Below are 25,712 nucleotides of genomic sequence, written 5' to 3'. Positions count from 1 at the left end.
GTTGCAGGACATGGCCCTGACATTGGATTGATCCTTACCCGAGTATAAGAAGTACCGGATTGAGAGAGAGAAGGTTTGAAGTGATGGAAGAAAGACAAAACTTTGCTGGGTTTGGACAAGTATTATATAGGTTTCTCCCTTCTCCAATTGAGCCCCTCTTTCTATTGTACACATCAACCTGGGAAGCCACAATTCAAAACACGCCGTGTTGCCAGCGGGACCCGGGACGGGAGAGTAGCCGGATGGGGTACTCAACCACTCACGGTCCAAATCTCTCCGCATGAGGGACAAGGAGGGGGAGGAAATTCAGTGGTTCGTGCTCTAGCTGAACTGTAACCGCAGTGATCCTCGTGTTCCAGGTCATGCGTGCATTAGTGTGATACCTTCTTGCTTGTACTTCATAAGTCTATCCATTATTCTGTTTGATAAGCGTAACTGATGGAGCCCAGTTGTTCCGTGATCCTACAATAGCGGACGTGCGGGGAACCTCAGTTTTGAACTACAAGCTGTCAAGACTACTTGATAGACTTATCATGAGGATAATACCGGAGGCATACCCGGGAGCCGCGTCGATAGCCGTAGCACCACCACAGTGTATACATGCCGCAGTACCTCCAAGTGTCAGCCCACGCTCACAAGGTTGTTCTTCCGTGATGGCGCTAACCTTGGAATTCCCCGCAGCGGGGTTGCTGATGTAATGAGGGGTAGCTCTCAACCTTCCACAAAAAAAAAAAAAAAAAAAGATTGTACAACTAGCAGTCCAGATTGGTACAAAAAGACCTTGGTTCAAGCTAAGCAGAAACTCCAATTATGACGAAGCTTCAATTCTGCGGAGCTTCTCAAAATGCCGTGATTCCCATGGGGCTGAAAAGGTCCGAGCCATGTCCGTCCTTCTGCCGAATTTCGGCCATTTACCTTTTCTCCAACTCCAGACCCGCCCATGGCGACACGTATTCCCTGCTTTGGTGAGGAGAGTGCTTTCGTTGGGGATTTCGCCCTCACAGATCCACCGTCCGTTGCGAGGCTGTGTTTGCGGAATACATAACCTGATGGAGAATTTGGAGTCGCTCAATGGGGGGTTCAAATTCTCTCCGCCAAAGGAATTGAACTCGCATACTTGGTTATGATCGCCCTCTCATTGCACTTAAACGCCATTGAGTGATTTTTGTCATTACTCTGATCAGCACTGAAACGAAACAATAGTTCAAGTTGCAAGAAATGCATCGCCAACTCTATCGTCACAATGAACCTGAGAACCAGAGAGATCTCGATCAAGGAACTTGACGACTGAGATAACCACGAGCTTTTGCGAGTCCGATCTAATGGTGTATTGATTATAGTCCGAGTCAATCACTGCAAATATACAAACACAGGGAGCCCTGGAAATGTGCTTGTGAATCTACGAAGCTCAATGGCTTCTTTCATCTTATCTTCTTTGTTCGCATTTGGTCAAAGGCTACATAGCGCAGGTCGAACATTTCTCAGCAACGGCGTGATGTGGTTACCATCGTCAATTGCTAGAGATAATCCCTGAGCGAGCTTTTCCACAAAGGTTGATAGCTAATTTTTGGTGATTGACCTTCAGTAGGCAACCTCCGATCGGCCAGCCTTGATTCGCGCGATCGCCCTACAAAATCGGCAGAAGACTTGGGCTTCCCAGTAAGCGCCCTGGAACCTGGAAAAGGAGAAGCGTTGCACAACTTGGGAGGGCACGTCTACCAATTGAGTCCTGCATGACAGTCTACACGGATCGGATCCGATTGCACCGCTACAATTCGTTTCATGGCTGCAGTGCTATCAATTGATGTCGAACCAAGCAGCCAAATGAATAGTACGAAGTCTACCAAAGCGCAGGGACTTTTATGCATATCGGGAACGGGTCAATCTGTCTTGGGCATGCTCTCAGCGTGAAAACAGTCATTCCATGATGCCAGTGACATGATATATACTAATAAACCCGGGCATGGATGCCCTGGTTGTAAATTTTCGTGATTAGCCGCCATGAAAAGGCTTAAAATCCCAATTAGTTGTGCATAGGATGCGCGCGTTGAGATAACAGAAGGAAACCTGGGGCAGCAAATCAGGCACGGCGATTGCTAATCCCGCTAATCTCCGCTCCGCGCGCTCGGAGATGTTGATCTCGGGAATTTCATCATGGTCGCGTTCCTCTCTTGTAGTATCTCTTCTTTTCAATCCATGTCATAACTTTTCTTTCTTTTGTAAGAACCGCTGTTTCAATGAGATTACGGCCAACAACTGTGCAGTCGCTTGTGCGCGGCTGCAGTAGGCGCGCCCATCAAAACCCCAACTTCACCCGCCTGTTGTCAAGCACTCCACGCCGCCCAAGCAGGCTTCGCACTCGCCTTGAGATTCCTCCTCCTTTCCCGGTCACAAAAACATGCCCTGAACCGACATGCAATTGCCCATCGACGCCATCCATGCCGGAAGGATTGCCGATTGACCATGAGCATGTATTGAACGGGACAATGGTGGCATATGCGCAGCAGCTTTTGATCTGTACTGGACAGAGAGACTGGACAAGTCGGATTGAAAATGATGGAGAAAACCATGGCTGGGGTGATCTCGTAAGGGGCCTTAAGCGCCTGCTTGGTCGCGGAGGCCCATATCTGGACGTATGCGAATGCCCTGATCTGCTTGCTTGAACTGTTCGCTAATCTGTCTCCCTCTAAATGCAGCCCTTCAACAATGTCCTTGTCACTAATTCTTCCATTAAACCTGCTGCTAGCAGTCCCACCACCGCGTCCGCATTTCTTTTCCCGGGCTTCAAATACATCCCCTCTATCCCAGTCGAAATCCTCTCCTCTCCAAATACCACCGACTTGACCACTTTTGTTCGCGCATTTCTCCTCCCCAAGCAGCTAAATAGCATGCACTTGTCTTTGCCCGAGGCCAAGCAAGCTGACATCACCCGGGTACCGGATTTGGCTTCGAAGTTCACGGGCATCATCGATATCGAACATTCGCCTACCGTTTTGATCTGTGGACATGGAGGTCGTGATATGCGCTGTGGTGTCATGGCACCTGCGCTCGAGACAGAATTCCAGCGTGTGCTTCAAGCAAAAGGATTTACTTCCACGGATAGCCATGGCACGACCATCGACGACCCCAAGCATGCCCACATTGGTCTGATCAGCCACGTTGGCGGTCATAAATACGCAGGCAATGTCATTGTATATATTCCACCAAAGATGACGGTGGGAGACTCAGAGCCTCACCCGCTGGCAGGTAAGGGAATTTGGTATGGTCGCGTGGAGCCCAAGCATGTGCAAGGTATAGTGGATGAAACTATCCTTCGGGGTAGAGTAGTTACGGACCATTTTCGTGGTGGAGTAGACCGGAATGGGGACATTTTGCGATTGTAGTATTGAACCAAGGACCCAGTACTTGTACAGTTTGTATTGTTATTGCATAAGACAAAAAGATATCACAATAGACAGTCGCTTCTTTGGAAAGTCTTTCCCTAGTAACTTTGTTCAAGATGATCGACTTTACAAGGCATCTGGCGCTAGTCCCAATTGGGGCTAAAGCTGTGCGGGCTCCGGGGAAGTTTTGAAGACGAAGAGTCCGGCAGTCACTCCCAACATTGAAGTGGGTGCTGGAGCACCTGATCTCATACGACCGTTCATATAGCACAATGAGATATTTATCATTATGCAAACTCTCTCCCGAATTCGAATGATGCCTTTAGCCGCACAGGCGCGGCGGTGCGCCCGTCCTGGTGTGCGCCCATTCGCTCTCTCCCCGAATACCTTCATTCGCCTCGCCACGAACACTGCAAGCCTCCGAAAGCTTGACCTTCCTGCACTAGACAAGAAATGGCAGGCTCAATGGAGATCGGACGCGATCTCAGCGCCATGCAGTACCGAAAAGGCGTCCGAACCCAAACCGAAGTCCTACATCTTATCGATGTTCCCCTACCCCTCGGGCACGCTACATATGGGCCATCTTCGCGTATATACGATTTCAGATGTGCTGTCACGGTTTTATAAGATGCGTGGGCATGATGTTCTGCATCCGATGGGGTGGGATGCCTTTGGGTTGCCAGCAGAAAACGCAGCCATTGAACGCGGCGTGGATCCCGCAGAATGGACACAGCAAAATATAACGAAAATGAAGGCTCAGTTAGATAGTATATCTGCTGGATTTGACTGGAATCGGGTATGTTGTGGAATATTCAGCGTAACTCGGCGACTCTCAGTGCGACCAACTAACTCTTGAGCTTTTTGTAGGAACTTGCTACTTGTGCACCGGATTTTTACGAGCACACCCAACGACTATTCTTGATGCTACATGAGAAAGGGTTGGCATACCAAGCTGAGGCTCTGGTGAACTATGACCCTGTCGACAAGACCGTACTCGCCAATGAGCAAGTGGATGCCAATGGCTTCTCATGGCGATCGGGGGCCAAGGTCGAGAAATTGAATCTCAAACAGTGGTTCTTCCGGATCACAGACTTTAAAGAAATGTTATTGAAGGATCTGGACTCGCTCGCTGGGGGCTGGCCAGAGCGTGTTCTATCCATGCAACGGAACTGGCTTGGAAAATCGAACGGTGCTAAGATCAGATTCCCTGTGGCCGTTGACGGCACAAAGGTCCACGTTGACGTCTTTACCACACGACCAGACACCCTTTACGGTGTTGAGTATGTGGCTCTGTCACTAGACCATCCCATCGTTTTGAGTGCTGCGGAGAAAGATGCCTCGCTTCGCCAGTTCCTGGATGAGGCATCTTTACTTCCACCTGACTCCAAGGCCGGCTACCGCCTGGCTGACGTTACAGCAACTCATCCTTTGCTGAGAATTGATAATGAAAGCCCTCAATTGGCGAGGGATCTCCCCGTCTTTGTTGCGCCCTATGTTCTCAGTGATTATGGCGAGGGTGCAGTCATGGGTGTGCCAGGCCATGACGCTAGAGACATGGCGTTCTTTAAGGAGAATGCGAACCCGGAGTCAATTCCTATTGTCATTGAATCAGAACCATCTCAAGAAATTGTCACCGCAGTCTCTGCCCAGGATGCGAAGGCTTTTACACAGGAAGGTTTCCTCACCTCGCAGTGTGGAAAGTATCGAGGACTGCACTCCAAGGAGGCTGCACAGCAGATTGTCAACGATCTCAGCAAAGAGGGACAGGCCAAATTTACCGAAACCTGGCGGTTACGAGACTGGTTGATCAGTCGGCAACGGTACTGGGGTGCACCTATTCCCATCATCCACTGTGGCGAGTGTGGCCCGGTTCCTGTGCCGAAAGAAGACCTTCCCGTCAAATTGCCGAAGATCCAAGGGGAGTGGTTAAAGGGGAAGAAGGGAAATCCCCTTGAGTCATCCGAGGAATGGCTTCACACAAATTGCCCCAGCTGTGGAGGGCCCGCAAAGCGTGACACAGATACCATGGATACCTTTGTGGACTCATCTTGGTATTTCCTCCGCTTCCTGGACGCGGCAAACAAAGATGCCCCATTCTCGGCTTCAGTCGCGCGGCCAGTAGATGTCTACGTCGGAGGTGTGGAGCATGCTATTCTGCATCTGCTCTACGCTCGGTTCATTTATAAGTTCCTTGCTCAGTCAGATTTATTTCCAGCCGCCGCACCTGGTGGGCAATCGGTAGCAGAGCCCTTTAAGATGCTTCTGTCCCAGGGTATGGTTCATGGCAAGACCTTCACGGAGCCATCGACAGGTCGATTCTTACTTCCGCACGAAGTCGATCTCACAAAACCTGACAAGCCCTTGATCACGGGCACCCAGATCACCCCTAATATTTCATTCGAGAAAATGTCAAAGAGCAAGCACAATGGCGTTGATCCCACGACCTGTGCATCCAAGTATGGTGCCGATGCCACACGTGCGCACGTTCTCTTCTCGGCACCTGTTAGCGAAGTCCTGGAGTGGGATGAATCCAAGATCGTCGGAGTTGAGCGCTGGTTCGGCCGGCTTTGGAAGCTCGTCCTTGACACTCAGCAAACACTGGCTGATGCATCCTTCGCCATTCCCTTGGTTGATCTGAAGAATCCTGCCGGTCACGCCATGTCTTTGCCTCGGTCACTCCAGGATCTGAGCAACTCCGATGCGGACGCTGTACTAGCGACCCATAACACCATCTCGTCTGTCACTAGCTGTATCGAGAGCAACCCCTACGGCCTGAATACCGTCATCTCGGATCTGACCAAATTGACCAACGCCCTGTCCTCGGCATCTCCCTCTTCTCCCCTCGCCCTCTACATATCCGTCTCTTCCCTCCTCCGCCTTCTAGCGCCTATTGCCCCTGCGCTAGCCTCCGAGTCTTGGGTAGTATTGCATGACTCTGCTATGAAGCAATCCGACCCTGCAACTCCCGTGCCATCTATCTTTTCGTCTCCTTGGCCTACCGCCCTTCTCACCCCCGAACAAGCCGAGGCTCTATCCTCCCGTGGTGGCCAGACGGTAGCTGTTCAAATTAACGGAAAGCTCCGCTGTGCGGTTACCATTCCACGCTGGCCATCTGCCGAAGATGCCCCTCTGACTAAGGGCAAAGCCCCGGCTGCTTCCAAGGAAGAACAAGACTGGATTATCGATCGAGTCTTGGAGACTACCGAAGGCAATTCGTGGCTGCGCGAAAAGAACGACTGGGAGAAGAGACGACGAGTCATCGTTGTCAAGGGCAAATTGGTGAACGTCGTGTTCTGATCCAGTCCTTAGATTTGACCCGATCATCCATTCTAAACTGTATTTATCAATTCAATAGACCTGTATATTAGCATTTTTTCATCTCCAACCCTCAATAATATCAGCATTATCTAGCTTTAGAATAATGTTACGTATGAAACAGGATTCTGGAGAAATGAGGCTCTGGATTGTAAAAGCTAACGACCTATGGAAGGATAAAAGGTGACTTAAATGGACAGACATGTGACAAGCAATGCGCATTTGGCGCTGTCAATACCTACTTAGGAATACCAGCGGCATAGAACGAACAATGACGTTCACGGACTCGGAAAAAGGGCTGGACGAAAGGGTTAATACCCTCTATGTAAAAAGTATGTTAGCCAGTCTCTACCTTTGAACTAGCTGATATCAGCGAGAAGCTTTTACCTTTTCCAATTATAATCCGAAACTTCATCACGGCTGAGAGCAGCCTCCATTTTCTCAGGCTCGTGAAACTTCCTTGTAAATCGGATGACCCAAGTTTTGAGATCATCAGACATAGTCATGGATGGGGATACGTGACATGTCCGGCATTTCATAGAGATTGAATTAGACCTACATCGGTCGGTTGCGAGCTGAAAGGCCCCATCTTATCGACTGTATTGATATGGGGGCAAAGCATGATTCTCGTTTTAATCTTATGATAAGAAGCTTGATTCATATCGACAAGATATTCGAAATCAAATACAATCATGCCTGTCTCATCGAGAGGAACAAATATCGAATAGTATCTCCACTGTCGGGGTCTGGAATATGATAAGGAAGAATTAGGAGACTCCAGCTTCATCAAAAGTTTGATTCGGGGTTTCAAATCGGGTGAGCGGTCTAATCCATCAGAGTAAGGGTATCGAAAAGCAGGCACCTTTAAAACAGCCGCGAACTGTCAATATAATTTCTTGCAGCTTAGAGCTAAGCAAACCTGTGAAATCACCGAAAGGTGAGGAAAAATTAGATCTAGTAGCTCTGGTGGGAGATCGAGAATGGACGGGCCTCTTCATAGATTATGAGATCCCAAAGAGTCCGAGCTACCATCCCCACCATCAGAGCTGATGTATTCCAGGCCAAGGTGTTAATAGACATGGTGTGTCTTCTCAAAAATTGATGGGGAGAGAAAGACTGTCAGTTCAAGGGATCACGTCAGCATGACTCGATATAAGTAGACGTTTTATGTATTTTCAGGTTCTTTTGAGAGTCGGGACAGTCCCAGAAATTTAGTTATTTGTATGTTATCAGAGTCAAAAAACATGAATCTCATTCTGACAGCAATCACAGCAAGAATGTTGGTGGTAAGTCGGGACCTGTCAAACAAGATTAGATCGTCACTTGCCTTGATGGACAATTACACTTACCCCAAACATGCAAAGAGTCGGGAGACGCCAGTGACCGATTTGTTGGGTACTCATCATTCACTAAATCGCCATCCACGTAGTGCTCGAGAATAAACCGCGAGGGATCAAACCTATTTCAGTCAGCGAGTTCTCAAGTCAATTCCGAGGTCCATACCAATAATCGAAAATCTGCGAGCCCATGACGTGTCTGCCCACGCCCCAGCAATTCTCATAGCCTTTGTGACGAAGCCAGTCATGTCCCAACTTTTGGGTGTCAAAATCGTGCGTCTCAAAGGAAGAGTGATGAACGTGAGACTTGGGACCTTCGAAGAAGAAGAAGCAGTGGTGGTCCACTTTCTCTGATCCACGGTCAAGATGGAGGAATGTGGTGATATCGCGCCCAGTTTCGTCGTAGACCAGCTATTTGTACCAGAGCATATTAGTAAGGGCAGATATAGGATGTAATGATCGGGATCACTCACGTCGCTGGGCTTGAAGTTAAACCGCGTGGTATAGAAGTCAAAGGCCTTTGCAAAATTTGTCACACACATGCCGAAGTGCCCAATCTTATGAACAGGTGCAGGCCCTACATAGATCAGTCAAAGCTCATTACCAGGCTTGATATCAACTCACCTTTTTCAAATCTCTGGAAATTGTTCACGGATCGATATTTCTCTGTTGGCTATGAGGAACGACATGTTAATGCTGTCAATTCAAAGGAATCCGACCAACCTAAACTTACCATATTGTAGTCCAATTCAGGAAGTTTCTTGACATCATTTGATAACTCCTGTCCATAGACAAGATGGAACGGGAAGTTGTCAACCGGATCCCTAAAGGTCACACAGTAACCCCCACCAGGCGCATCAGTCAATGCAGTGACCTTGCTGGCCCCAGGCAGTGTCTGAGAAGCATATTCAAGATCTTCCTCCGACTCAACAGCAAAGGCAGTGCCTCCAAACTCATCCTCGTCACCTTCTGTAAGGCAATAAACAAACGGCTCAGGGCCAGTGCCGCGATAGTAGATTTTCTTCCCTACTCGCTTCTCTTCCTGGAAACCAAAGTCCTCCAAAAATTGCCTCGCTTTTTGAATGTCCTTGTGGGTATAGTAGACATGCGCGATGCGGAGTAAATTGATGCGGCGCGAGGCCTGATCATTGCTATTCATTTTGGAGATTTCTTGTAGATATCTTAGAATCCGTAGAATCGTAGGTTCAAAGAGCCCCAGGAATGGCTCTTTTCAATGTTTTGTCTCAACGGAAATAGTTGCCTTTGCTGCTTTCCCTCTAGATCCGGTCGGACTAACTTCGGTCGGATTCCCCGCATATTTAGAAGCAAACCTTAAGTGCGCGCCACTTGATAATCGGCCCGAAATCGCCACGAAGCTTGGGGATATTCAATAAATTAAATTTCATAGACACAGCTTCCTTTTTGATATTCCTGTTTTACTGAAATTCCTTTGACTCGTTCTTGACCTTAAGACATCTCCAACATGGCCCCTACTTGGACGCACCTCATTCGATTCATCGCCGACGAGGATGGACAGGTGCATATTGGACAGGTGAACGAAACACAATTCCCTGATGTGGGCCTTTCCATCCTGAATGGGGAGAAAGTGACTGCCAAGGAGATCAAGGGCTCTATCTTTGACGGTGTGGTTCAAGACAAAGTTCTCACGGTCGCTCGGGTACTATCGAAATCCATGATCCGTCAATAAGAGGATGTTAGTTAATGATTGCTCTTTAGATCTTGGCTCCCATCAGCATCGATGAAGTCCCTATCATTCGTTGCATGGGGCTCAACTACCGCGATCACGCATTGGAAGCCAATATGCCAATCCCGGATGTGCCTGTGCTTTTCATCAAGCCACGCACAGCTCTGAACGGCCCTCATCCAGCGAAAATCAATGTACCAAAGATCGCTCAGGATGGTACCAGCGATTATGAGGCAGAATTGACCATCATCCTCTCCAAGGATGGAAAAGACATTCCTGAAGAAGACGCTATGGATTACGTGCTTGGTTATACTTCCAGCAACGACGTCAGCGCGAGAGCTCAACAATGGAAGAACAGTCAATGGTCGTTCGCCAAAGGTATGTCATCAATTCTCTGACGGGTGATTCTGGACTGATAGCCATAGGGTTTGATTTCTCCTGTCCAATTGGCCCGATCTTGGTTTCTCCATCAGCCATCAAGGATCCACACCAGCTTTCGATCAAAGCCATTCATAATGGAAACACGGTGCAAGATTCTAACACGCGGTAAATACTTTGTTCTCAAATCATACATTCCCTAATACTAATAGATGGCTTGAAACAGGGAGATGATTTTCACTATTCCCCAGATTATATCGTTCCTTTCTCAAGGAACGACGCTGGAGAAGGGAACCATCATTATGACTGGCACAGGGCCCGGAATCGGCGCCATGCGTGATCCAAAGGTGGTGCTGAACCACGGTGATGACATTCGCGTGGAGATTGAGAAGATTGGGACGCTGGTGAATACCGTTCACTATGAATAGATCTGTCATTTAGAATCAAATGTTTTAGATACAAATTGAATCCTTACAGGAAAGATCCCTCTGTTGTGGGATGCGGAACTAGCTTTGAACCAATCAAGATGATCAGAGAGCATTGTACCCCCATTTCTGGCTTTATGTTTGTACTTCACCTGGCTTCAATAACAGCTGAGCCATAATGAGAGTAGTTTCTTGATTTAATCTTTTCATTCTTCCTTCGCCCACCTCGCCGGATATTTAGGGCTTACGGAGCATTTCGTACGTTTACACTCGGATATAATATCCCATCATCCTGCACAATGGATATACAGCAACTTCAAACCAGATCTTCACATTCAGACCTTCCTGACTTTCAGCGATCTGGGATGTTTCCGGTCGGAATTAGCATCACCTGATGAACAGCAAACCAGTGAGCTCATGATTTGCAATTTGCCAAGATGGCCCGAAATTAGTCCGAAAAGGAAGCTTGCATAAAATTTTATGTCAGCAGATCAGCATAGCCATCCCCATGGGGAAGTCATTCTGATATGAGTCTAATATGGACGCGGGGGCGTTATCTAGGGTCATAAGTTTTGAAGCAGTCACCTTCGACACCTAAGCCTCACGGATATATGCAAGGGTCACGCTAATGCCGAGAACAGCCAATGCCGAGAAGAGCGTCCGGCTTCCCGAGACATTTCGGTCGAATTACCTCATCGACTTCTGTGTATCAAGCGTGTGACCCTTTGGAAATGTCGATCATATCATCCCCAGGTCGGCCTGTCTTCGGTCAGTTTGCGGGGATCTGGAGATTCCCCCACACTTGCAAGTGCAGCCACCATTCCTTTGCACGGATTAAACCATGGCACCACACGAGCTTTATACCATTTCGAAGAGACCGGCGTTGAGAGAGTTTTCATATATCCGGACTTGAAAGATTAATATAAGGCAAGCAGCGGCAGCTGAAGACACGCAGCCTCAAAGGATGTTGAATCCTAGACCATTCCTCTCGAACACTCTTAAGATCAAGGCTCCACTACTTCAGACTTCTCGATCCGTTGTGTCTCAACTCCGGCTCTCATTTGCTTCAAACAGACCTTGCTACAGTAACGCAAATCACAGCCTCATGACTAGGTCTTCGGTCCCAGAAGGGGCTCCTTCCCCTCTCAATAGAAGTTTCCTGTCAAACGGCACCAATGGAGCTTCTATGTCCACCCAGGCTCATGGCAGCGAGACCGAATTCCTGATCGTCGGTGCAGGGCCGGCTGGAGCATCGCTAGCATGCTTCCTGACTTCATACGGTACATCCAATAGCCATACTACAGTTTGGAACAAAACTCACAATTGACTAGGTTTGAAAGGGCTCATGGTCAGTGCTGCGCCTGGGACGGCTAATACCCCCCGGGCGCATATTACCAACATGGCGGCGCAGGGTATGTGTCTAAGTCTCCCATCCAACAATGATGCAAAGCTGATAATTGATCACCAGAATGTCTCCGGGATATCGGCCTTGATCAGGAGATGGAAAACGTTGCATCTCAAGGAAACCATATGATACATACTAGATGGTGCCATAGTATGGCTGGAGAGGAATACGCTCGCATTCACTCTTGGGGACATGATCCAAAGCGCATGGTATGTTTATTCGCTGGTCATTCGTTCTTGACCTTAGACTAAATGAAAACGTATAGGGAGACTATGAGTCTGCCAGCCCATGCAAGCCCCTCGACCTTCCACAAACACTTCTCGAACCTATTCTCGTCCGCCATGCTACGGCTAATGGTTTCAAAGCTCGCTTCGACACGACTCTACTAAACTTTACACAAGATGCAGACGGTCTCTACACTGTGGATTTGCGGGACAATATCTCGAAAAGTGAATATCAAGTTAGAACCAAATATATCTTCGGCGCCGATGGGGCTCGCAGCCAGGTCATCAAGACCGTCAACCTTCCCATGTCTATCAAGTCGGGTCAGGGCCTTGCCATCAATATTCTCGTCAAAGCAGACTTGTCTCACCTCATGAAGCACCGACAAGGCAATCTTCATTGGGTGATGCAACCAGATCGCGAGCATCCACAGTTCGGATGGCAGGGAATTGTACGCATGGTCAAACCATGGAACGAGTGGATGTTCATCCTCTTCCCTGATCGAGACTGTGATATCAATATCCAACCTTCTCATGATGAGTATCTGCGTCGCGTGCAGGATTTTATTGGAGATGATACCCCAGCCGAGATTCTCGACATATCCAAGTGGTATATCAACGAGATTATTGCGGAGCAATACTCTGTCGGAAATGTGTATGCTCTCCTTTTCGCTTGTCCCTTTTCAACCTAGCTAACTCAATCTTCCTTAGTATGTGTCTTGGAGATGCAGTTCACCGGCATCCCCCGATGAACGGTCTCGGGTCAAACACCTGCATCCAGGATGCGTTCAACCTAGCATGGAAGGTTGCCTATGTGCACCGTGGTCTTGCCGACAAGTCAATTCTTGACACGTACAGCGCCGAGCGTCAGCCAGTAGGCAAATCCATCATTACTCGAGCCAACCAAGCCTTCCGGGATCATTTCAACATCTGGGAGGCACTGGGTACTCTACCGAAGGAATTATCAGACCGGAAAGCCATATTGGAGGAACTCTCGAGTGAGACTGAAAAGGGCAAGATCCGCCGCAAGGCATTCCGTGAAGCCATCACCTCAACCTCCCGCGAGTTCCACGCCCTGGGTATCGAGATGGGCCAGTGTTATTCCGGCAACGGCGTCTACACCGCAGATGAACCGCATCCCTATGCGCCATCTGGGCCAGCTGCAGAGGACGACATTCTTTACTACGAGCCCAGTACCTACCCCGGTCGTCGACTTCCTCACGTGTGGTTGAACACAGCTATTCCCGGTCCCCGGAAATCCACGATCGACCTGGCCGGACACGGTGCCTTCACACTCCTGATTCGCGGACCTGGGGGTCAGGTGTGGAAGGATGCTGCAGTGAATTTGTCGAAGCAACTGAATATTCCCATCAATGCTTACAGCATTGGATACCGGGAGGATTGGGAAGATGTTTACTTTGAGTGGGATCGTCTGAGCGGGGTGGAAGAGTCTGGAGTTGTTTTGGTGCGACCCGATCGGTTCGTCGCGTGGAGGGCCCAAAAGGCTCTCCCTAGCACGAGCGATTGCGAGAAGAAGCTGGGTTTGGTTATGCGGTCTGTTCTGGGACTTTCGTGTTCCAATGGGGTTCATTAAACATCCCTTGATTGGCTTTTGATTGCCTTGCATTTACAAGTAATTGAATTCTTGGGGTAATTTGTAGTCTTCTTTATATTTGAGTTTCGTTCTGTATCGCCTGGCCATATACATACTACTTTGATTATCAAATTTCGAAAAAGTCAAGAATTTCCAATTCCATAAAGCGGTACATCTGAAGTTCAATACTCGAGTGTTCTGATTGGCGTGTGGCTGTGTGGCCCGACCCGCTCAGGCACCGTAAAGTAAAATCACATCCATGAATGTTGATGAAACATGATAAGGATCCATTCCAGACCTTGGGACTTCGTCCATGAAATTCTTGCGCTATAGACCTCGAAATTATGATACACAGAGCCGACTACCTAGGTATAAGCCGGGGTGAGTTTACGACCATCAACACATAACCAACCCACCCGTGGACCTAGCATTTATATATATCCGCCCACGTACTTGACCTTCATATCCGACCCTTGAACTCTTGATTTCTTCTGAACCTTGCAGGTGGAAGCTTTCTTGGACGCTGGCAGACAATAAATGAAAGATACCTAGGTAGATTATATGTCACCACATATAGGTATTCCGTAAGTATAAATTGGGTTTCGTGTATGTGCAAGCACTTGACCGCAGCCCAGTCTTCATGCAGTATACCGATATCAGGCGATGGAGGCTTAGGTAGTTTATGAATACACAAGGTTTGCTAAGAAAATTAATGTGTTCATTAATCTGCCTATCAGGGCTGTGCAGAAAACCCCCCTTATTCGCGGGAGAAAAATATGTCCTCTTAAAAACTACATGACCCAGGCTCATCGAAAAAGACTGCATGACGCTCAACGTAGAACCATGCATAGATACAAATAACAAAGAAAAAGAACATGTTCATTCATTTCTTTAAGCCCAGCCGAAAAGCCGATCATTTCGAGGAAGACGTAGATGAGAATGAGACCAATGCGTGATACGACTCCGTCAACGGCCATAGGCAATGCGCAAAGGCCACAGCACCCGCAACCAGGAGCAGATAGTAAGCAATTGTCCAACCAATGCTCAATTGACCATCGTCAACTCTGATAAAGCGACCGTCTGAATCTTCTTTGCCACGAGTGATCGGGGGACCAAGAGGTTCACCAGCCTCCACTCGGCCCCAGACGCGTGGCAGACCGCACCAATTGCAGAAGCTGTGAATTAGGATGACAGCCAGCAAAGAGGATGTACGCAGATAGACGAAAGTGGCGTACCATCCAAAGACGGTCGTGAAGCCAAACTGGAAGAGAGAGCGCAGTAGAGCGGCCAGCGCCGGAGTGTCCGGGTGAGTGAGACGGAACTCATAGAAATGGTGGACATGCGCAATTCCAAAGTACAGCGGCGAGACAAACACAATATATGCTGGAGAGACATGAGCTAGCAGGTGTAATGGAATAATGCCTGAGCGGAAAATGATCTCCTCAGTGACGGGGCCCTGATATTTGTCAGTTATCGAACCGTTGAATGCGTTCTTCCCCACAGGGAAAACCGAAAAATATGAGAGACGAAAAGATTGAACCTACAGCAATGTAATTTCTCCATCCAATCCAGCCACTTAGGCTTTCAGAGAGTTTACTGAGACGGAACCAGGATCGCCATTCACCCTCCACGATCCCTCGCTCAAAAAGCGGGCCAATGAATAGAATGGCAGTCAGGAGAAAGCAGCGGGCAATATCGCTCACACCGATAGGCCACCAGCCCATTACAGTGACAGCCGAACCAAGGGAATGATTGCCCTGACTTACCACTAGCCAAAGAACGGCCACTGAAGTCAGGATACAAGAGGCAGTGACGGCGCGAATCCGCGCGCGAATCACCGATGGGGCATCCCGGCTGAGGCTGGGAGATGGCCGCGTGGTGGGCGACAGATAGAGAGGCACCACATAGGACAAAGTAAGGGCGACCTAAATAGTGCCCAAGGTTAGAAGTCTACTAATGATGGGTCGAGGTACTCATTTACCGAGAGCAAAGCGACGGTGTGTACCGACAGGGTCGGCTCATCTGAACGGGGTTAGCTGACCTGTCTGAACTTTGCGGAGAGGAAAAGGGAAAAAACCCCAAACCCAACTTACTCAGATGCTTAGTGTACAGGCTCTTGAGGCTTGCAACAAAGTTGACGGGAGCCATAGCCAGTTAGGAACTAACTAGGCGATCAGTAAGGATGAAGATATTTTGTAAAAAGTTGGCATTTTCCAGGCAACGACGCCTCGACCGGTCTTTGTTGGATAATGACAGAACGTGACAGAACCGGAGTGCTTCGCAACGGAAACAGTGGGGGAGTTGGGGGCGGATGTTGGTATGACAGTGTTAAATTACAAGTATTGTGGGTATTGCAGAACCTTGGAACAATCGTAACAAGATTTTTCTCTATACCAAAGTAAAGTAAATAGATCAAGTAAATAGATCAAGTAAACAGATCAAAAGCAAACAGACTAATGCCTTCATGTTAGAGTTCTCGTTCTAGTCAAAGTAAACACTGCTTGTCCAGAACACATGGACCAAGCGCCTCCACACGAGTACAACGTAATATGATGCATCAGCTGCAGGTTATCCCTGTTCCCATCTTTCATTTCCCTGAGTCAATGCGAGGGGATCGTGGGCTTAATTCTCCGATTTCACGAGTTTCAATAGCAGGTGGGACATAATTCTGACATCTATTGAATATTTAAAATTGGAATCTGTGAGGGAACAATTACTAGAGTCTTTCCCCTCATAACGTCGGCGCTAACAGGGACAACTCATCGAGATCCACTGGGGCTGGACCCGCCTGAATCGCGACCTTTGGAGGGTCCGTATAACGGTGGTTTGATCGGCCATGAACTTGTAAAAAAGTATGGCACGTTGGTTCATTTTTTTAGAGATTGGACCAAACCACACAATATATAGGTTAAGGGGAAACAAGGGTGATGGAGTCGGGTGATGGGGCGTGCAGTCGTGCAGCCGTGCATACGCTGGCGAACGATGATAGGCGAAGGCGTGTTTTACTGCTTTTTCCCTGTCTTTGGCGCTTCACCGCCGCTGGGCAACAAAATTCCTCCCCCTTGATCTTCCTCAATGTCTCATGTTGCTCTTGTGTTTTCGGTCGTTGTGCGCCTCTTGTTTTGAATTTTGTTTTATGACCCGCTTCACGCTTGACGCTCTTTTAATGTGCTGAAACGACTTTCCATGCCACGCTGATTATCCCGTCATTCTTTTATTACGCTCTTTTTTTTGGTGTTTTACCAAACCACATTCATTCAACCGTATAGATCGGTTCTCGATATCAGCTGGAGGATCTGACATTCTTTCATCCTTGGTTCCAGGAAAACAAACAGTCTTTTCGGGTTCAACGTCATTGTTTATTCTAGTTTTCTGTTCAACTTCGACCTGGTTATCTACGTTTACGCCCCGGTCCGATTCTCGACTTTTTGGATTATGCTTTAATTGTTTCGATATGCCTTCTCACACCCAGTCCACCTCCCCTCCTCCCCGGAGACGGAGAGCTTTAGAAGAGCGCAGTTCCGCTCATGCCAACGAAAGATCGCCCACTCGATCATTACATAGGGTTCGAACGCAAGAAGATGTGAATGAAATGTATATGGCGACACCATTTCCGACAAAACCAGAACAGATATTATTGCCAATTCCTGGCAAAGGCCAGCAGCAGTACATCGCAGATACCGGCCTCAGGTATGCCCATGCTGGCCCTTCATCGTCAACCTGGTCGCCGACATTCAGCCATGGCACGGACAGCAGCGCGCGGGAGCAATCTGTTGGCGAGTGGGATACATCAACGGTGGACCCTGGCAACTCGCCGCCGGAGATGTGGGATGAAGACCCAACATCTAGCAAGTCTTCTTTGCCGGACTTCCCATCAGCCAAGCCGGACGACTTCCATTCGGATGGCTCGGAAGCCGAGTTCTCAGATGATGACTTAATTGTGCTGCCAACCGCGACACCGACAATTAAAGCGGTTGTATCAGAGCCACCGACGTCTCCAAAATCAGAGCCGGAAGATGCATCAACATTGGGGTACTCAAGCCCCAACATCCAGCCAATTGGAGCTCCATCCAGCCCTAACTTCGTCACCCTGGATAACTCGAGCGTCAACTTCCTGCCTCACGGACCTGGTTCCAATTCGGATTCCGATCCACGAACGGACTCCCTATCATCGTGGAACTCGCGAGGAACCGCCGTGAGACATGCTGGTGCAGCGCAATGGATCTTCACAGCCTCATCAGAACGACCGAGCCACTCCCGTTCGCCGTCATTCCATTCGAGCCCTCCGACACAATCGGTGGCATCATTCCGCACAGCATCCCGGCGACTTTCAGAAAGCCGATCGCGGTCTGCGACTTCGTCCTCGCGCAGTCTTCGCTCGGTGTCCGACATCCAGACCGCCATGGATAGTGGTGTGCCAATTCAATATCCCCGAATTCGTGGTCCGTCGTCCAGCTCTCGAGCAGAGACCTCTGACTCCTCAGAGCGCGACTTCACCCCAGGTCCGGCTTCCGGCCGCTGGAACCCTCATCTCTCCCGAGTATCGTCGATATGGTCTGCAGAGGAATTTCCCGACCAGCCTGTTGAGGTCGAGGTCTCAAGCACCGACTCGGAGCCTGCAATCATATCATCCGCAATTCCGTCATCCGTGGCCCTGAATTCGAAGACAAGCAAATCCACTGTCTGGTTGGTGAATGAAGCAGATGATGACGAGCACTTGGACAGCCTGACAAACCTACCAAGTCGGCGTGGCTTCCCGCATAGCTTGTCATCGGGCTCCAAGCGCAGCAACAGCTTGCGAAGTAACAGCCTGCGCAGCCTCAAGCGCCCGGGCACTGGCTCAAGTACCTTGATGCACATCCTCCCCACGTGGGCGAAGATCTACTACCGCTCTGATGCCCTCGGAATGCATCCGACCTTGTCAATGATGGACCCCAGCCGGCCCTCCTCTGGTCGCCCGGGAACCAGCAACTCCAGTGTCTTCAACCTCGTGCCGAACCCGCTCAATGTCCCCCGCCCTCGGTCCCCAGACCGTCCTCGCTCGCCTGAACGTGTCCACTTTGCTCAGCGACGCATCGACAGTGACCCACGAGACCCGCGCGCTCACTGGGTCGCATCTCCAGAGCCCGAGGATGGAGAAGTGGTTGGACCGCATCGCCACCGACTACGGCATAGCTGGTCGCCGCATCTCTTCACTGACCGCCGTACTATCCAGCACTCGGCCAGTGCATGGACAACTCCTTCATTTGACTCCACGACTGAACCAATCTTTGGTCGGAGGAATATCCAGGTCTACTCATTCTGTGTGGGCTTCATTTTCCCCCTTGCCTGGATCATTGCCTCTTTTATTCCTTTGCCGCCTAAACCCAAGATGGCGGAAATGATTGAGTCAGACGATGATGTTGAAATGGCCCTTGAGTCTCAGTTGATGGTTCTCCAACAACGACGGTATAATAATACACGATGGTGGCGGAATCTCAACCGGTGGATGATTTCCCTTGGGGTTGTGATCATCGTTATTGTGGTAAGTTGATTCTTCCAAAATGCTTCTGGCATGTCTAACAATTTTCAGATCACTCTTGCTGCCATTGGAAAAACCACTGGCTTCTAATTGTAATTGCTTTGTCGCACACATCTCTTTTCATGATCAAACATTCTTTCGATCTTCTACGCTGTCACGACTCGGACACTCCCTTTCGTCTGATATTTGCATTCGACTCATTTGTTAATCCTTTCATTCAATTTCGGAGCCACGCTCAAACATATTCCCCAAGTCGGACTCGACTTCAGTTCACTTTTGCTACAATCACAACAACCCACAGACTTTACTTTTTATTTCCCTGGTCAATTGTTACTTTTTGACTCGATCGTTTCAGACATTCTTGTTTCTGAAACATGATTTATCCATACTCTTCGCTGAACATTTATTGAATACGACTGCACGAAACGACTGTACGCACATACATAATTCCCATTCCATGTTTGTGACTATTTATACACGGATTTTCTCATTGGGATCTTCTTCTACACCAACAGCTGCCTTATCTCATTCTTGACCTCATCTTTGTTCATTTCAAGGCGCTTGACACCTGTGTAATTTGGATGCACACTGCTTGGATTTCCTTCTTGTGTTTGATATTTGCTGACGTAATTCACCTACCCTTGTATTAGAAAGACCATATTATTACTTCTACGAATTTTGTCCTTTTACTCCTCGGTTTAAACTGGGGTTGGAATCGTATTTACTAAAGGAAAAACCACTTTTGTTTATATTCCAGAGTACGTAATGCTAGCAAGTAACTTGAATCCATAATGGACATGAAACCTATGGCAACACGGTCTTGAAGCAGCAGCAAATCATGATGACTTTGCACACAATGAACTCAATCTATACAGACGTAACACACATCTAAAATACCCTTACAGCTTACGCCCAATCTTCTGCTCGACGGCAATTTTCAGTTCCTCGCCACTGGGCATGGTTACCACGCTACCACGACGGCGGCGGGACTCAATCTCCGTCATAATCTCCTGCACGGCCTCATCAAAGTCACGCTCAGGGTCGTTAGGCAGACCCAGAGTCGGAGGACGCACAGTCTCTTGACTGACGGTGCGCATCATATGAGGCCGGTTCCGGCGCTTCAGTCTAGAGACCAGTGCGGCCCTGATTGGGGAGAAGGAGGCGAAGGCGACGAGCGAGGCCATAGTCCAGACGATGCCGTAGAAATATACACGAGACCAGACAGCCATCGAGTCGCTGAAGCTGAGGAGAACGAAGGGCATCACAGTGAAACCGAGGGTGAGCTGAGTGGCAGCCCAGCTGGCAAGGTCATAGTAGCGCTTGGAAGGCATGGGCTTGGAACCATCAGGGGTAAGGAAGAAGGGGCGGACGTAGCGACGGAAGTCTGAAGGAGAGGTTAGTAAGGCACTGGGCGAGGAGAGAAAATACAATCCGGTGATACATACTCTTTGCCACAGTCTGGATGAATGAGCCGAGCACGAATGTCATGTAGTAGCCTGGGTAGAAGCCATGCCAAAGAGCGCTGGTAGCGAATGTGGCCATGCTAGCACGGAATCCAGGCTTCTTGCCCTTTGGAGTAACGCGCAGGTAGATATAGTTGCGCAGCCAGTGGTTGGTGTTCTTGTTCCAGCTACCAAGGTAGGCGTACGAGTTCTGGGCTGTCTCCAGACTCCAGGGATCGACGTTCTCCAAACGGTTCCAGAACACCTTGCCGGACTTGGGATCAAATCCGTTGTATCCTAGACCAGACAAGATACAGGCACCCTCTGTCAGAGACCAGACACCGTAGTACTTCAGGCGGGAGGTGAAGCCAAGCAGATACACGGTGAGCATGCGGCGCGGGAAACCGAAGGTCAAGAACTCATCCGAAAGCACAAATTCGGTGGTGAAGATTCCACCGAGGTATACAAATGCGCCAATCCAAAGCAGTCCGGTGACGGCCTTCTTGAAGGCCGGGGTACCACTGCGCGGAATCTTGCGCTTCTTGCGAGTCGCAGGCACCTTGGATGGGTCAGTGCGCGGGGGAACGTCGAACAATGTGGTATCGAGCCAGCGACGGTAGTCGACATACTCAAAGGCGGGACCGGCAAACAGCGACGGGAAGAACAAGACATAGCCAGCGTAGTCCAGAATACTAGGGAACTTGCTAATGGCCGAGTATTTTTGGGGGTCGGAGAGCTGTTCCTGCGGCAGGCGTCCGTCATGGATGTTCCAGCAGAACGACGTCAACTTCATCACGAGCACCATTTGAGCTCCCGTGATGTCAACTGCCCCAGCGTCATCCACCATTTGGCGGTAAATATGGCTGACTGACATGTGACCCATTAAGAAGACAAACCCGATCCAGGGCATCAGCGAGCCGTCCACATAGTAGGCGATGACGTAGGTTCCAGCTGCGCTGTAGAGAAGTGTGCGCAGGCCATCCCAGAGACCAAAGAGTCCGATAATGTAAAAGAGCGAAGCACCGATGATGAAGACATTCTTTTGCCACGGCTGGCTGTCGGGGATGCGCTTCAGCACAGCGGCCAGTGGATAGGAGAGTAGGAAGGAGCCGATCAGCTTGACTATAGTTCAGGTTAAAAGCTGCACACGGTTTTTGTCATCAATGAGAACCACGTACGCTCATCCACCGAGGCGCCTGTGAGCTGCGCAGGCATCTCGAATACTGCGGAGAGAGGTCAGTTCCAGCTGTCTTGGGGGAGCTCTATAGCTCTTCAATTCAATGAGAGGAACACATACAGCTGTCTATGAAGGACAACATGATGTCGACCCAAGTAAAATACGTGAAGCCGTATCTTAGGATGCGTTCATGGGTAGCAAGAAAAAAGAAGGAAGAGAAGAATACAAGAAAACAAGGTCAAGGGATCAAGTTGGAAATTGTCATGTGGGACACGGATACGCCCAACATTCAACAACTTAATCACTTCTCCACTTCCCCCTACGGCAACGGTAACAACCTCACCCGTTGTGATCCCACTTTCCTAAAGCTCTAGAGCGCTTCGCCGATCTTCGAACTCCTTTCTTATTTTGTTGCCCCGCGCGCCCGGCGCATTCTCCCCACCATGGATGTTGTCGCAGCCGTCTCGGGCTACATCTCCAAGATGGTGACGGCTGGCGAGTCAACCTCGGGGTCTTCATCTGCCAAGATGAAGATCTTGCTTCTCGATAGTGAGACAGTGGGCACAATGCAATGAACTAGCTTATTTGATCGAGGATTACTGACTTCCTTGGCTATAGGTCCCCATTGTCTCGACCGCCATCACCCAATCCGCCCTCCTCAATCACGAAGTCTACCTCATTGATCGCTTAGACAATGCCGCGCGCGAGAAGATGCGACATCTGCGATGTCTGGTTTTTGTGCGCCCTTCCCCAAGCTCCATTCAGCTCCTTGTTGATGAACTTCGAGACCCCAAATACGGCGAATATTACATCCACCTGAGCAACATAATCCGCAAGTCATCCCTCGAGCGCCTTGCCGAGGCCGATAGCCACGAGGTTGTTCAGTCGGTGCAAGAACAATTTGCCGACTTTCTGGTGGTCAATCCAGACTTGTGCTCTATGAACCTGGGATTCCCCTTAAGCCGGCTCTGGAGCCACTCACCCGACCTATGGAATCCGGATTCGTTACAAAGAGGCACGGAGGGGGTGCTGGCACTGTTACTGTCCTTGAAAAAGAACCCATTGATCCGCTACGAGAAGAACAGTTTGATGGCGCGCAAACTAGCAACAGAGGTTCGGTACCACCTCACGCAGGAAGAGCAATTGTTCAACTTCCGCCGGACGGATACACCGCCAATCCTGCTTATTTTGGATCGCCGCGATGACCCTATCACCCCGTTACTTACGCAATGGACATATCAAGCCATGGTGCATGAGCTGCTTGGCATCCGAAATGGACGAGTGGATCTGCAGGACGTGCCAGAAATCCGACCGGAGCTCAAGGAAATCGTGCTTGCTCAGGACCAAGATCCCTTCTTCAAAAAGAACATGTATCAGAATTTCGGTGACCTCGGCCAGAATATCAAAGAATATGTGGAACAATACCAGACTAAAACGCAGAACAACATGAATATCGAATCGATCACCGACATGAAGCGGTTTGTGGAGGATTATCCGGAATTTCGCAAGCTCTCGGGCAACGTGAGCAAACATGTCACCCTGGTAGGCGAATTAAGTCGCCGTGTGGGCGAGGATAGCTTACTGGATGTGAGTGAGTTGGAGCAAAGCTTGGCTTGCAGTGATAACCACTCCAACGACCTTAAGGTATGTATCGTGTGATCTTACCGGCAGAGCTGTGTTAACCTTACTGTTTACTTCCAGTCCTTGCAACGTATTATTCAATTGCAAAACGTGCCTGCCGAGAATAAGATACGTCTGGTGGCTCTCTATGCGCTTCGCTATGAGAAGCAACCGAATAGTTCCCTGCCAGTCTTGCTTGACTTGCTCGTGACAGCCGGCGACGTCCCCTCTAACAAAGTCAACGTTATTCCCAAGCTTCTTGCGTACCACCACTCTCTGCAAGCACCGCCAGTTGCAGGTGGATTCTCTGATCTTTTCGAATCTACATCATTCTTCTCAGGTGCTCGTGACCGCTTCAAAGGTCTTAAGGGTGTTGAAAATGTCTACACTCAGCATTCACCACGACTGGAGGTGACTCTCCAGAATTTGATTAAAGGCCGCCTAAAGGAGATGCAGTACCCTTTTCTGGAAGGCAGCGGGCACACTCGGGACAAGCCTCAAGATATTATCATCTTCATGGTTGGCGGCACCACCTATGAGGAGGCCAAGATGGTAGCTCAGGTCAATGCCAGCTCTCCTGGTGTCCGTGTTGTCCTAGGCGGCACTATGGTGCACAATAGCACTACTTTCCTGGAAGAGGTCGACGATGCTGTCGGCAGCTGGCCAGAGCCCGGTCCCTCGACGGCTGCAGGACGGCTGCGACGGGAAGTCGGACGTTGAGTGACATATTGGTGCTGGGCATATACTGGCAAACTGCATTATACCGGATTGAAACATCTATTCTCCCAATAGAATTTGTTAAAGAATTTAGCTTTCCATGAAATCTACTAGTATTGATCCATGTAGCGTAATGTGGGTCACACCCCGGACAATGCGGAGACTGAGATTTGACCTTCCCACTTTTGCTTCTTCCATATTCCCTCGCGCCATGGACCAGAATTCCCCGCAAAGGGGAGGTCCTACTTCGCCAGCTGCCTCTCGCGAACCTCGATTACATCTTCCCTCGACGACCGATCCTCCAGGCCCCCAGAACCCCCCAAAACCGCTCGTATGGCTGGTAGGTGGTTACCCTACCCCAACCCCACTTTGGCTCTATGCGCCCAACCTGCAACATCGGATTGAATACAACTGTGAACACGAATGTCAGAACTAAATTGCTTTTGATAATACCAGATCTTCGGTGCGACAGGCCACATGGGCCGCTCGCTCGTCAAGATCGCCCTATCGCGCAACGATCTAGTCTCAGCCGTAGGGCGCACCTATGAAAACAGCCCCGAAGCCATGAAAGAGCTCGAAGACGAACACGAGAACTGCCTCGGCCTACTATGTGACGTACGCGCACGCGAGACCGTCAAACGCGTAATCGACCAAACCATCGCGCGATTCGGACGCATAGACGTGATCGCCAATTGCTCCGGGTACGGCGTGATCGGAGCCTGCGAAGACCAAGACGAATTCGATATCCGCAATCAATTCGAGACAAACTTCACAGGGACATTGAACATGATCCAATTATCTCTCCCGCATTTCCGAGAGCGACGGGCAGGTCGGTATCTCATTTTCAGTTCAACGTCCGGCGCACTTGGAGTGCCGGGGTTGGGACCGTACTGCGCGTCGAAGTACGCCGTCGAAGGTCTGATGGAAAGTATGTTGTATGAGGTGGATAGCTTCAACATCAAGGGGACTCTTGTCGAGCCTGGTCATATGCGACGTGACGATATTGGGGATCTGGTCTCACCTTCATTCATGGCTGCCAATCCCTCCGAACACAACCTCTCCTCGCCGCTGCCTCTGTACGGTCATTTCTTGGTCAAGAAGCCTAGTGAACCCTATAATACTACTACCTCGCCTGCTGCGCATGCCCGGCGCATGCTCATGTGGCTTGGTGATAAGCAGCCTGCTTCTGCGGTGAAAGCGGCCCACCTTGTCTGGGAACTTGGGCACTGTTCTTATCCTCCCTTACGACTGATTCTCGGTACCTACGCAGTCGAAAGTATTCGGGATAGGTTGAAGTGTATCATTGAGGAGATTGAGGATTGGAAACATCTCAGTTTCCCGTTGGGGGAAACGCAGCCTGGGGGTGAAAGATCATCTGCACAGAACGAAGGCAATGACGCTGCCAGCAATGCGGGATGAAGGGTATGCAAATCAATCTTTAGCACGTTAGGCTTGCTGCATGTACCGCTTCC

General features: G+C 49.5%; 10 protein-coding genes across 10 annotated transcripts; 7 read left to right on the top strand and 3 right to left on the bottom strand.

The window, feature by feature from the left end:
* Positions 1–2,438: 2,438 nt before the first annotated feature.
* On the top strand, positions 2,439–3,383 carry N7503_003699 (sucrase/ferredoxin-like domain-containing protein; the record flags this gene model as incomplete). The annotated part of the gene is made up of 2 exons (XM_057063246.1): positions 2,439–2,633; positions 2,697–3,383. 2 exons carry the CDS (start codon positions 2,439–2,441, stop codon positions 3,381–3,383), a joined length of 882 nt encoding a protein of 293 aa, XP_056924161.1.
* A 316-nt stretch (positions 3,384–3,699) lies between these two features.
* N7503_003698 (leucine--tRNA ligase NAM2) lies at positions 3,700–6,680 on the top strand (the record flags this gene model as incomplete). Its single annotated transcript, XM_057063245.1, has 2 exons — positions 3,700–4,179; positions 4,251–6,680. The coding sequence occupies 2 exons, from the start codon at positions 3,700–3,702 to the stop codon at positions 6,678–6,680; spliced, it is 2,910 nt and encodes a 969-aa protein (XP_056924160.1).
* Positions 6,681–7,964: 1,284 nt separating this feature from the next.
* On the bottom strand, positions 7,965–9,194 carry N7503_003697 (VOC family protein; the record flags this gene model as incomplete). Its single annotated transcript, XM_057063244.1, has 6 exons — positions 7,965–7,996; positions 8,048–8,157; positions 8,202–8,446; positions 8,509–8,612; positions 8,660–8,708; positions 8,769–9,194. The coding sequence occupies 6 exons, from the start codon at positions 9,192–9,194 to the stop codon at positions 7,965–7,967; spliced, it is 966 nt and encodes a 321-aa protein (XP_056924159.1).
* Positions 9,195–9,518: 324 nt separating this feature from the next.
* Positions 9,519–10,546, top strand: N7503_003696 (fumarylacetoacetate hydrolase family protein; the record flags this gene model as incomplete). The annotated part of the gene is made up of 4 exons (XM_057063243.1): positions 9,519–9,713; positions 9,773–10,118; positions 10,166–10,286; positions 10,345–10,546. 4 exons carry the CDS (start codon positions 9,519–9,521, stop codon positions 10,544–10,546), a joined length of 864 nt encoding a protein of 287 aa, XP_056924158.1.
* Positions 10,547–11,648: 1,102 nt separating this feature from the next.
* N7503_003695 (uncharacterized protein) lies at positions 11,649–13,763 on the top strand (the record flags this gene model as incomplete). The annotated part of the gene is made up of 5 exons (XM_057063242.1): positions 11,649–11,823; positions 11,875–11,955; positions 12,012–12,157; positions 12,214–12,824; positions 12,881–13,763. 5 exons carry the CDS (start codon positions 11,649–11,651, stop codon positions 13,761–13,763), a joined length of 1,896 nt encoding a protein of 631 aa, XP_056924157.1.
* A 913-nt stretch (positions 13,764–14,676) lies between these two features.
* Positions 14,677–15,930, bottom strand: N7503_003694 (CAAX prenyl protease RCE1; the record flags this gene model as incomplete). Its single annotated transcript, XM_057063241.1, has 4 exons — positions 15,857–15,930; positions 15,745–15,785; positions 15,308–15,688; positions 14,677–15,219 (listed from the first exon to the last, which is right to left on the bottom strand). Exons 1-4 carry the CDS (start codon positions 15,909–15,911, stop codon positions 14,677–14,679), a joined length of 1,020 nt encoding a protein of 339 aa, XP_056924156.1. The 5' UTR covers positions 15,912–15,930.
* A 1,287-nt stretch (positions 15,931–17,217) lies between these two features.
* N7503_003693 (putative serine-rich protein) lies at positions 17,218–19,534 on the top strand (the record flags this gene model as incomplete). Its single annotated transcript, XM_057063240.1, has 2 exons — positions 17,218–19,287; positions 19,336–19,534. The coding sequence occupies 2 exons, from the start codon at positions 17,218–17,220 to the stop codon at positions 19,372–19,374; spliced, it is 2,109 nt and encodes a 702-aa protein (XP_056924155.1). The 3' UTR covers positions 19,375–19,534.
* Positions 19,535–20,183: 649 nt separating this feature from the next.
* N7503_003692 (lysophospholipid acyltransferase) lies at positions 20,184–22,045 on the bottom strand (the record flags this gene model as incomplete). The annotated part of the gene is made up of 4 exons (XM_057063239.1): positions 20,184–20,668; positions 20,730–21,848; positions 21,905–21,949; positions 22,024–22,045. The coding sequence occupies 4 exons, from the start codon at positions 22,043–22,045 to the stop codon at positions 20,184–20,186; spliced, it is 1,671 nt and encodes a 556-aa protein (XP_056924154.1).
* Positions 22,046–22,224: 179 nt separating this feature from the next.
* N7503_003691 (Sec1 family protein) lies at positions 22,225–24,309 on the top strand. Its single transcript, XM_057063238.1, has 3 exons — positions 22,225–22,460; positions 22,522–23,547; positions 23,605–24,309. Exons 1-3 carry the CDS (start codon positions 22,347–22,349, stop codon positions 24,241–24,243), a joined length of 1,779 nt encoding a protein of 592 aa, XP_056924153.1. The 5' UTR covers positions 22,225–22,346; the 3' UTR covers positions 24,244–24,309.
* A 142-nt stretch (positions 24,310–24,451) lies between these two features.
* N7503_003690 (SDR family oxidoreductase) lies at positions 24,452–25,659 on the top strand (the record flags this gene model as incomplete). Its single annotated transcript, XM_057063237.1, has 2 exons — positions 24,452–24,580; positions 24,697–25,659. The coding sequence occupies 2 exons, from the start codon at positions 24,452–24,454 to the stop codon at positions 25,657–25,659; spliced, it is 1,092 nt and encodes a 363-aa protein (XP_056924152.1).
* Between the last annotated feature and the right edge of the window lie 53 nt (positions 25,660–25,712).

The sequence above is a fragment of the Penicillium pulvis genome (assembly GCF_028828015.1).
Source record: "Penicillium pulvis strain IBT 33274 chromosome Unknown contig_1_segment0_segment0, whole genome shotgun sequence".
NCBI lineage: Eukaryota > Fungi > Ascomycota > Eurotiomycetes > Eurotiales > Aspergillaceae > Penicillium > Penicillium pulvis.
This window is presented reverse-complemented; position numbering and strand designations above follow the sequence as displayed.

What these genes read in the sequence shown, in the direction of transcription:
- N7503_003691 (XM_057063238.1), top strand. Translation starts at nt 22,347, where the DNA reads ATGGATGTTGTCGCAGCCGTCTCGGGCTACATCTCCAAGATGGTGACG. An exon ending in TGCTTCTCGATAGTGAGACA is followed by an intron (nt 22,461 to 22,521) that starts GTGGGCACAATG and finishes CCTTGGCTATAG; the next exon opens with GTCCCCATTGTCTCGACCGC. An exon ending in ACCACTCCAACGACCTTAAG is followed by an intron (nt 23,548 to 23,604) that starts GTATGTATCGTG and finishes GTTTACTTCCAG; the next exon opens with TCCTTGCAACGTATTATTCA.